At 36.1% G+C, this 11,844-nt stretch overlaps 1 protein-coding gene across 1 annotated transcript; it reads right to left on the reverse strand.

Annotated features, from left to right (window-relative positions):
- Positions 1 to 276: 276 nt before the first annotated feature.
- On the reverse strand, positions 277 to 8,613 carry LOC114536214. The gene is made up of 4 exons (XM_028557543.1): positions 8,475 to 8,613; positions 5,353 to 5,866; positions 5,124 to 5,164; positions 277 to 1,099 (listed from the first exon to the last, which is right to left on the reverse strand). Exons 2-4 carry the CDS (start codon positions 5,861 to 5,863, stop codon positions 413 to 415), a joined length of 1,239 nt encoding a protein of 412 aa, XP_028413344.1. The 5' UTR covers positions 5,864 to 5,866; positions 8,475 to 8,613; the 3' UTR covers positions 277 to 412.
- Between the last annotated feature and the right edge of the window lie 3,231 nt (positions 8,614 to 11,844).

The raw sequence follows: 11,844 nt of genomic DNA on the forward strand, positions 1-11,844 counted from the left end.
TATTTTCGGCAAAGATATTTTGAAAAAAGTTTTAGTCCTATAATAAGTACGTGTTGCATTTAAGTTGAAAATAAGTAAGCAAATATGTTGGGACGAAACCCAAAAGACAATTCTTAACTAGTATTACAGTATGTTGTTTTCGCCTGTTACTGTTTTCACTAGTTAATTTAAGCCTTGATAAATCTGTAGTGCATGCGTTACAACGAGTAATTACAATTTAACGAGCATTAAATTTGTTGGCCATTTTGAGCAAAACTGTTGGCCATTTTGTTTTTGCTCCTCACCATATACGAGCTTATATACGGTGATATCTGGACTAATCAGATTGCAGAATAGCTCATACACAGGAGTGGCTATATTATACGCTAGGTGTCGTGCAATTTTGGTACAAAATCAAACTTGTCCCTTGTGATTACAAATCGCGCTCCCGCTTCGTGGTACTCGGGATTATTATATTACGTTGTTTGCTAATGATGCCGTTTGCTACACCCTCAGGCATATCAACCAGTTGAGGTAGGCCAAAGGCAGCATATTCTCCATCTAGTTCCATTTCAACCTCATGTATGCTTGGAAGACGTATGCCATCAATACTTAATTCTGCATAAATGGTCGGCGTCACCTTACCATTAACGTTTGCGGCTGAGTGGATAAATGGCTCCATCGATTCAGACTTGCACGGAAAGCTAGCGATATCTGCGCCTGTGTCGAAAAAGCTCATTTTTTTACTACTAAACTCATCTGTACCAGGGAGTATCAACTTCATTTTAATACGCTTAAGGTCTTTCACCGCGATCGGTTGTGTTTCGGCGTAATAGTCATGCACCTTAACAAAATGATTTTTTATAAGATGTTTGTTCATATATGCCCACTCGAGCGCCTCTTGCTTCTGATCAAATATTTGGCAGGTGATTTCACCTTGATCTGATTCACGGTAGGTCAGGATGTGTACTTCTTTGCTTTCTTCGCTTAAGTTTAACAAAATTTCATATTTATTATCGCGCATAAAATCATTGTGTTCCTCGTATTCTCTCCTACACTCTTTCTTGTGGTGCTTGGCTTGGTCTTTCCTACGCATGGTGTTGTGACAGGTACCGTGTTGCTGAAGTATAAATTTAAATATAGTTTTGATGGGTCGGAATTTTCAATTGGTTTAAAATTGAGTTATCACATTTCAAAAGAAAACTGGGAAGAAAAATTCGATATCAAAATTCCACCTCCCGGGGAAACCCACCATGTATAACATGCTAAAACTGCCTTAAGAGACTTGGAAAATTCTTCGGGACTATCAACACGGTCAAGGACGGAACAAAGCTAAGAGAAAATAAACAAAATGATTATTATAATAATTACGATACACTTTTTAGCGTTAGCCGACCCATCACACTTATAAATTTACCCATTCCTATATTCATATTTAGACGGGTTTTAACAATCAACGTTCCCGTCTAAGATGAGTTTTCCGTCTCTAATGTGAATTCGGCTGATAGCTTTCTTCGCGAGGGATAGAATACCTTGACGAAGAATTACGAAATACAATGCTTCATTCAATTCAAACATTTTTCAACGGACGATTTTCGCTTTAGACTATACAGTGCAAAGCACGATATTAGTTTTATAATAGATTTAAGCAATAGTCATTTACATAAGCTGCATAATTCACGAAAATTTGTGATCATTTTGGGAAAATTGTAGAAACATTGTCCCAATGTTCACATTTTATGTTAATCACGCGTATAAAAATTCAGGTCATCATTTATAAGAGGTGATCCACGCTATTAGTTTCAAAAATCTGTGATCACGATGGGACGAGGTAAAGACCTAACAGAAGGCGAAAAAGCGAGGAAAGTGTTATTACCAAAGAAATATCTAAGGGTAAAACACCCAAAGCTATAGCTGAAAAAATAACTCGCCATGTTGTGACAGTAAAAAGATTTTTTGCAAAATCCTCCTAAGAGGAAATCTCGATCAGATCGCGGGGTTTTAAAATCAGTATTAAAGCGAGATATGAACCGATTGAGGAGGAGTATCCTGACTCCCCTGACTTAAATCCTGTTGACAAAAATGACCTGTGGATGGCAATAAAAGAACCCGCAACTTCCATCCCTAAGTCTACCATTAAGAAACTCACACATTCAGAACAACCGACTTGTCAACAAATAATTCAATTCAATGAATGGAATCACTCCGTGTTCCATTTCTATCACTTTGTGAATTTTTAAAATTTTGTGTGTCAAAATTTGTGTGTGAAAATAGACCAATATCAATAAAATATTAGGCAATAAACGATTTTTCATATCTTTCTGAGGGAAGTAACGCCGTTTTTCCGACATGAAACTAATATCGTGTGTCAGTAGAAAAATTGCCAAACCGAAATAAAGGTGCACATTTTCATCAATAGAACTTTTTAAATCTCAATTAAATTTTTTAGAAGGGATATTTCAGAAGTTATACAACCTTGAATAGTTTCACGCCAGAATTGTGCAAATTTAATACCATTGTATGAAAATTTCTTTTGAACTAATATCGTGGTTCGCACTGTAATTTCTTACCTCGGCGATTTTAGTAATTTAGTTAAACATTTCCGCACGTAATACAAAAGTATACAAAATTTACCATCTTCGCATTGCTAAATTTTTTGTTTTTTACAAAATTTCGCAGCCAAACTTTGCATTTGCACCAATTTAAGAAAGATCTTTCTGACTGCGATAATTTAATTTCTTCTAGTTACTTCGATAAAAAATTAGTCTAAAGCGCAAGTCGTCCATTCGCCCACGCATTATTAGTCGGCGAACGTTGAGTTGAGGAGTATGAAGCTGAATTCATTTTGGGGTAAGATGTTGAATCAACCTACTGTTTTACTCATTTGAGCGCGCTGTTTAAATTTTTAGAACTTCAGATGCGGCGCTTAATCAAAGGCGGCGCTTAATCAAGGGCGGCGCTCAATCGAGGGCGGCGCTCAATTGGGGGCGGCGCTCAATCGAGGGCGGCGCTCAATTGGGGACGGCGCTCTTTAAAAAATATTATTTGTGAAGTGTAACAAGAACTTTAAACAAAAAGAATTGAAAGTTAGATGTAGCCAAATGTCCCCATTTTGACAGCGAGCATTTAGACTCCCCTGACTTAAATCCTGTTGACAAAAATGACCTGTGGATGGCAATAAAAGAACCCGCAACTTCATACTACAAAAATTGCAACATCATACTACCAAAACTAAACTTTTGTTTGTAGGCTCTTCGTATAACATTCAAAATAAACTAGGAAATAAGCCAGTGATCTTTGGAAATGTACCAGTAACCCGTTATAGATCTTTTAAATGTTTGGGCGTCGAGATTGATGAACAACTTAATTGGGAAGCCCATATAAATGCAATAAGCAGAAAGGTAGGCGCGGGAATAGGTGTAATGAGACGAGTTAAACCCTTTGTTCCTGAAGAAACCATGCACACCATTTACAAAGCTTTAATTCAACCATACTTTGACTATTGTTCCCCTCTTTGGGACAATTGCGGTCTATTATTGAAAGAAAAGTTGCAAAAATTTCAAAATAGGGCTGCTCGGGTGTTAACGGGGGCAGACTACAATACAAGCTCCTCTGAACTCCTGGAGCAGCTTAGATGGAAAAATCTCGAAAGTAAATATAAAACTAACAAAGCAGTTCTCGTTTATAATATCCTAAATAACGGTACTGCTCCGTGCCTTCGCGAATCCTTTTCTGAGCGTAGTGTAATTGAAAATGGTTATAACCTGAGACATTACGATACTGATCTATCAATCCCGAGACCTAAGAAAGAGTTTCTCAAAAGAAGTTTTAAATATAGAGGAGTTGTATTATGGAATAGTCTTTCGCGTAAAGCTAAGTCTGCTCAATCGATTCATTGTTTCAAGAGGCTCATAAATTCAAGTAGTTAATTCTGCATATTATATATAGTTTATATTTGTATAGTGTAATTAAGTAGACGCTCATAATGTAATTAAGTAGACGCCCTCCGTGGAAATCAGTCGTAACTGACGGGGCTAGTGTCTGTAAATAAAATTTTTAATAATAATAATAATAATAGACATTTTACAGAAAAAACCGCTTCGCACAAATCACTGGAATCTGCCTTCACGACTGACCTGCGCCTTACGAAAATTCTAAACACCGATTTAACAATAGCGTATTCAACAATTCTGACGGTGCGTCGATTAAGCGCCGAATTTGAAAATAATTAGTGCGGCGCTCATTCGGGGGCGGCGATAATTAAGAAAAATTTATCGCAAATGCGGCGCTCATTCGGGGGCGGCGCTTAATCGAATAAATACGGTATACCCAAACAGTGAGTGAATTGCGTGGAAGAGAAAGTAGGAAATAACGGGAAATAAAGAGGCGGGTATAGGTAAATTTTAAGCCCGATGAAAGTGTACTGAGATTTAGTTTGAGATGCGTTACTTTCATATTTGAGAATCGCGATCTAAAGTTTGGTGCAACGATAAGTGTGTATTGAATGCAGCTTGATTATAATATACGTACATTTGCCGTTGTTGTAATTCGACATCAATATCTGTCGATCGAAAATTTTTGCATGTGTGTTGATTTAGCCTTGATTTTATTGCTAAGTGACTCAAGGAATATCATTTTAATTAACAATACAAACGAATATCCTTTTGAATAATACTTGCTAGTGTTCTAAATACTAATAAAATATGCTTTGCCCAATTATGTTTTAAAGAAAGGGTACAAATACAGGGTAGCTATTATGATTAAAATCATTAAATGTGTACTATGGGCAATCTTTAGTTATTTAACTGGGTATGAATGGTTTTCCTTCAGCAAAGAATAGCTTACTCTAATTATATATGAACATTCATGCCGTACCCTGTGTGATAATATTAGAGTATATGCAAACATTACAGCACTTCTAACAAATACTAGTACGAAGGCGGTGTATGCAACTTCCCTTGCAACTTGCAATGCAAGTCTACTCCTGAGCCAGTTGTCAAATATACGAACATTTCTTACGATTTGCTAACGTTTTCTTAGCATTTCGAACACTCTTTACAAATTAACACCCTCAGGAAGGTTGCAAGGAAAATTGTATAGTATAGTGCAGCAGCACCTTAAAAAGGATATTAAAATCGACAAACCTGGGTTTCTTTTTTGGTTTTCCTTTCTGAGCCTGATTTCCCTATTTGATAAAAATCAATGTGAGTTGACATGGGATATGCACATAGAAATAAACTTTAAAAGATTATAATTATTTTTATGTGTAATTGACCGTTATTGATATAGCTTGAATTTTTTCACGATCGTTATTGGTTTTTTAGTTCTTTTTGTAAAAACACACATTTATCAATGCAGCTACATTCATTATACCTTTCGATTTATTGGTGGATGCTTCTGGAACATGGGTGCTTGAAAGACCGAGCGATTGCGGCAAGTACGGCGGTAAGACATCTTTCCCACTGCTTTCTTGCATAGAAATGGACTGACTTTTAATTATCCTTTGCCATTCCTTTTCGACTAAACATCTCTTGCATTCTTTCTTATCTGCACAATCACAGCCCTTTATTTCACTCATGAACGTTTTTTCAAAGTGCATAAAAGCATTGTATATATCAGTTACTGACATTGATACTGTATTATCGTCTTGAGTTGTGAACACGATGTAACCGTCATTTTCACACGAAATGTCGTAGGTGTAACCAGTTACGGACTCTTCCACGGCAAGTTTCTTAGGGTGGTCTTCAAACAGCTGACCATATGGTAAAAGACCTTTTAACGCAAAAATAATGCGCATCAAATCCATTAATTTGTGGAGGTCGGGTTTGCCATTTCCGCGTACGCGATGGTAGTTCTTCAGCACGCTCGACGTTTTCAAATCCATTTTCTTCAACATAAATAAAAATATCGATACAGTTATAAATGGGAGTTAAAAACTCCAACCCTAATAATGTTCATAATTAATATCAATTTTAAGAAATGGTATTGGGTGTCTGTGGTACCCACCCATCCTGGATGGGACACCCACCCATCATTTTTTTTTCATCATATATCAAAATTTAGAAGTTTGCTAAATTAAGTAAGATTTACTTAAGATTTAGTTTCTCACATTTACAAATTGTTTTAAAAACACCTTTATGGTGATATATTGTAAGCATCTTTTCCTAGCTTGTAGTTTTGCTCTTATAATTATTAAAAAATGTCCAACACCCATTTGACAAAATTAATTTATAACTTACCAAATGATCAAATAGGGCTCATAGGACAGTCCTAAATACATGTACCCAACATTCTCTCTGCCAATTATTTACTTATTCATAAATTATGCAGTGCGTATCACATGTTAACATCATTCCATATATCACTTATATTTTTGTGAGTGGGCTTTGAAGCCTAGCTTTAAGAATTGCATCAAAAATTTCAGTTAGAGTTTCCGGAATGGTTTGTCACTGATTATAGGTACTATAAATCTCTTAGGGCCTGTTTACATAGAGCAAGTTATCCTGGCTAGGTTAGGTGAAAACTGCATATAATGAAAGGGTTATTAGGTTATAAGGCTTTGATGTGATGCGCTTTTCACCTCACCTAGCCGTGATAACTCACTACATGTAAACAGGTCCTTATAAATGTTTCTTGTTTTAGACAAGTACTAAACTGATTTGTTGTTTTAGGCACTTAAGTACTAAATTGAGTAAATTCTGTGTTTTGTTGTTTAGAGATCGAAGTACTAAATGAAACCTGAACAATGAGGGGAAAGCAGTATAGAGCAGCTTAAACAGACATATTTGAAGTTCAACAAGAGTTTTAGGGCAGTTTGCATCATAACCAAATGTATTACAGTTTCTGAAAAAAACTTTATCTTCGTCAGGTTAAAGGAAATACATTGCCCTGAGGATCAAAGCAATTCAAAATGACAAACAGCTCCAAATTCCAAAATACATCCTAACATCCATGTATATGGTTCTGGGATATATAGTATATATATGGTATGCCAACTTAAAATATTTCCACCTTTACACCAAACTGAGTCTGGCCAAATAATGGTGTTTTTTAACTGAAGTTAAAATTGTTCATCGGTAATAATTTTTTGGAACATAGCTGTCTAGCTTAGATCTTCACATCTAGAAGTTGAAGCTTTGCCGATTACCGCATAATCTGGCTGAATTGATTTTGTTGGGACACCTGTAGTTTTTCAACCCCTAGCTCATGCTCCCCTTCCCCACCCTACCAATATGTCCACTCAATTAAACCAAACACTACATATTAATTAAGCTAAATATAGGGGGGTCATATATATACAATATAAATGCAGAGGGAAAGAGGGGGTGGTTGGGCAAAATACCCAAAGCCCAGATCGAGTGTTCAAAGAGGCATAATTATTAGATATTCGTGCAAGTATATGGCAAATCTTACCTTGGGCCTGTGTTTAATTGATTCTAACTTGCATTGTTGACAACACTTTGTGTAATTAACACAAAAGCAATTAAAATATTGCATCAGGTTTTACTGTGGATAAAAGTTTTCTGTTTTTAATAATTTGTCTTTTAATTTTAAACTAGACCAACTGTGAAACATTAGGTAGAGAATGTAGCTTCAGTTTACTCTTAATTAAATTAATTGCCATTATAAACAAATATTATTAATTAGTTAAATTAATAATATATATTATATATATAGTCTACATAATGGTTGAAATCTGCCTGACAAACTAACACAAATGTGTTCTTCGGAAGATTCCTATACATGCATGTGAAACAGACTGTAGTGGACGATTTTTTGTACGTAAGCAATACTTCTATATATCAAGCTATATATTAGGCAAAATAAGCCGTAATATTGTGTCCTATTAGCCCTATTTGATAACTCTATTAACAAGACTTTTGACATGGGGGTAAATAAATGTATATACCGAACATTCTCTGCCAATATATCTACTTATATACTCATATGCAGCATCAGATTACCATGACTTAATAATGTTATTGGGTTTTTAAGAGTGATGCATTAGATTGCATTCACTATTTTATAGTTTATGTTAATAATACTAAAACATAATGTCAGATCACTCAGTTTTTAAATCCTTGAGATTTTACCAATTGTGAGTCCACATTATCATGCCGTATGAAGCATTTTAAAAATTACTGGATTAAATATTAACTTCATTTATATAGATTAAAGATTGCTGTAATACTAATACAGCATTTTGATGTGTGTGCAGTGTACTAACTACGTATGGCGAATTCGCTCCCTCTGAGATTGTTCTATAGATTCTATAAAATTTTAAGTGATAGAGACAGTAAAATGGTGTAAAAAGTGCGCAAATCACACGGTGTTATCCAGTGGCATAGGCGAAAGGACTTAGAAGCTATCAAAAGCCTATCATTGCTCAAGTATTTTCGATATTGTAACATGATATACAATATAGATCGAAACGTCACAACAAAATGAAATAAGTCATGTTAGAACGTCAAGCTGAATGGCCTAAAATAACCTACCTTTCTTTTAAAAGCCAAACTTTTTAGTATCAAGAATGAACAATAGTTTCTTGCAGCAATTCTAACTAAATCGAGAACAAACTTTTTCCAGAACGCCAAAAGTAAAACGATAATTTTTCAATGTCGACATGGCACGGCTGAGCCGGGGCAATTACATTAAAACACCCTTCTTTCTGCAATTTCCGGTTGCCGGAAGCGAGTTGGAATTCCCTGAAATGTATGTCTAAATTTCCTTAGACTTAGAGCGATTTTCTTAAATGGAAACGTTAGAAAGTAAAATTATTACCTGAGAAAAGAGTTTAAGTTGAAATAAAAGCGTTTGGTTAGCTCAATTGCTTCAAACAGGTAAATTATTTACTGTAAGACTGTTTAAATAAGTTGATCAAAATTTTTGATAGCTAAACCCAGTCAGGCAGGTATGATAAGAGTGCACCCTCCAAAAATGACCCAAACGGCTGTATGGAGCCTACATAAGACGGCTTGAAACAAGCACAGAGTAACTCACGTAATAGAACATCTGTAGAGACTTGCGAGGGCGGTGAACTCAATTATTTGAGTTCACTGGCGAGCAGTGGCATTAAATGAAGTTGTGTGCTTGTAAGTTCTCTGCAATGGCCAAACTTCCTCAGTTTAGGGAAAATCCTTCATGAATTTGACATTGCTGAGTAACAGCCACTGAGCTATATAATAATTCCTGGAGGACCGGCTCCTTTTTTGCTCAAAAAGTGAAGCAAAAAACATGGCGGATTTTGGCCTCTGTGACGTCATTTTGACGTCACCTGGTCCCCTTTGCCCATGGTAATTACCAATTACCACTGACCAGGCTCAATTCTGAGCCCGCTACAGTAGATTCCCCCCTGGTTTTTATGAATATTTTGTTTCTTCTGACTGCCGTGAAACCTTGTTGTTCTGTTTTTTTCGATATATTTTTTACCTAACCCGTAATAAAGCGTTTATTTCGGTTATGTACAAGTCATAGGTACTGTTTTTGCAAATGCCGAAACAAACAAATATTGGGCGAACATAAAAAATATTTAATACGTGGACGAAAGTCGAAAATTTTACAATGATATGAAGCTAACAGGTTTTTTCTCTTTTCTTTGTTTTCAATTTCAATATACATTACTGTGTAAATTTTAAAAAATGCTTGAGTTTTTTTGGCATTGTCATAATTTTTTAGTGTCTTTTATGGATACCGATCCGACTTTTTTTAAACCTTGAACTAAAATATCATAGAAAGTATCCAGTTCTGTTGTCCTGTGTCCATGTCTGTGCATTAAATCCAAAGAAACAAGGCCTAAGCTCATGCAAGATATTGGTCAGCAGATTAGCAATTGTACTGAGTGGGGGATACAATAGTTATAACCAGAAGTGATATTTACATGGCATATATTTACATGGCAGGAGTAGTACAAATATAATAGCCTAATGAATTCACAAAAATGCAACTGTGCTTGTTCACCCCTCTATTAGTCAGTCTATTATCCAAAAACCCTGATTAGCCCAATAATTTTAGCCCTTTAATGGTGTGTGGGGGAAATGCATTGTCCAGGAAATTATAAAAGTTGTTGCAGATTGAAGACGCATTGCTCAATTAATGCATGTTTTTATGCATTTATTTATTATTTTTAATCTGAAAAACCATTGTAAAAAAATGTCAGCCAACAACAGCCAACAAGTCTATGTAGTAAAATTATCAGTACAATGTTCCACTAATTTGCATAACAAGCCATCTCTTGTTAAATTCTATAGCATCTTCATCCTGAAAAATGGAGATCTTTTTAAGATTAACTGTACTCAATATATACAGCACTCTGCACCCAGAGAGAATAACAATAATACTAATCAACATTAAGAGCAAATTAAATGTAGATTGATTATAAACAAGGTGCAAGAAGTCCATTAAACCATGATGAATTGACTTTTGACAAGGCAAACAAGATAACATATTAGACCTTTAACAGCCACTACAAGTCTACCAGAGGTTGAATCTTAGAGTGAAATATTTTGTATCAGCAGTCAGCACCTCAAAATTAAAAATATTAACTATTGATAAATTTCGCCTGACACAAAAAAGTTTTCCTATGAATCCTATCGTAATTAAGTCACGTAGACACGTACCAAAGGTCAAAAAGGCTAATAAAAGCATATAACTTTTTATCGTTGACGCTTTTGCAGTTGTTTATACTATAGTAGTCCGAAGGCAAAAAAGTTCAAAAAAAAAAATTGAAAACTGGCTCACCTGAGGCAAAAATAGCTTTCCCGATAAGTAAATTAAGCCATTCACAACGTCATATGTAGAGCAAGAAGCCGCTTCCCCATTTACTTTGTTGAACAGGGAAAAAGATAAACAATTTCATTTTTTTAGAGGAAATACGAAAAAAATCTATACCGAAAATCAAAAATATTTTCGTAAAGACCAGGAGGGAGACACATAGTTTTTCACTTTGTATCGCGGTATGTCAGTGGTAATTACCATGGGCAAAGGGGACCAGGTGACGTCACAAAGCTCAAAATCCGCCATGTTTGTTGCTTCACTTTCTGATCAGGAGCCGGTCCTCCAGGAATTATTATATAGCTCAGTGGTCACAGCCAATTACAGCCAATGAAATAAAAAGGTTAGCTGGAAAACACTGACACACTGACACTGACACTGACACACTGACATGGAAAACACTGACATGGAAAACACTGACATGGAAAACACTGACACACTGACACTGACACACTGACATGGAAAACACTGACATGGAAAACACTGACACACTGACACTGACACACTGACATGGAAAACACTGACATGGAAAACACTGACATGGAAAACACTGACATGGAAAACACTGACATGGAAAACACTGACATGGAAAACACTGACATGGAAAACACTGACATGGAAAACACTGACACACTGACACTGACACACTGACATGGAAAACACTGACATGGAAAACACTGACATGGAAAACACGTATCTGTAGGCTGTAGGCTGATCGGAATTGGAACTGGTTGGTTCTTTGACATCGGTTGGCCGATCGGCACTGGCTGGCTGATCGGCATTGGCTGGCTGATGGGCATCAGTTGGCTTTTTGGCATCAGCTGCTGGTTAATCCGCATCTGTAGGCTGTTCGGTGCGGTCAAAATTGGCTGACTTACTATAGCTCCTGCCGAATTGAGTAGTTGTTTGTATGATTATCTTCTTCATTGTTACCAACAGTGTTGGATTGATTTGCTGAGGCAGGAAACGACGTAGGCTCAGCAATGGCTTGTTGACAAAATGACCCATCTTCTAGATCTATGTATCCTGTCCTTGGATAAGATAAAACATTATCTGTAGTAGGATGTTTCCGTCTACCTCGCTTCCGGGGTGCTT

Source organism: Dendronephthya gigantea, unplaced genomic scaffold, assembly GCF_004324835.1.
Source record: "Dendronephthya gigantea isolate DGI-Jeju-01 unplaced genomic scaffold, DenGig_1.0 000132F, whole genome shotgun sequence".
Classification (NCBI taxonomy): domain Eukaryota; kingdom Metazoa; phylum Cnidaria; class Anthozoa; order Malacalcyonacea; family Nephtheidae; genus Dendronephthya; species Dendronephthya gigantea.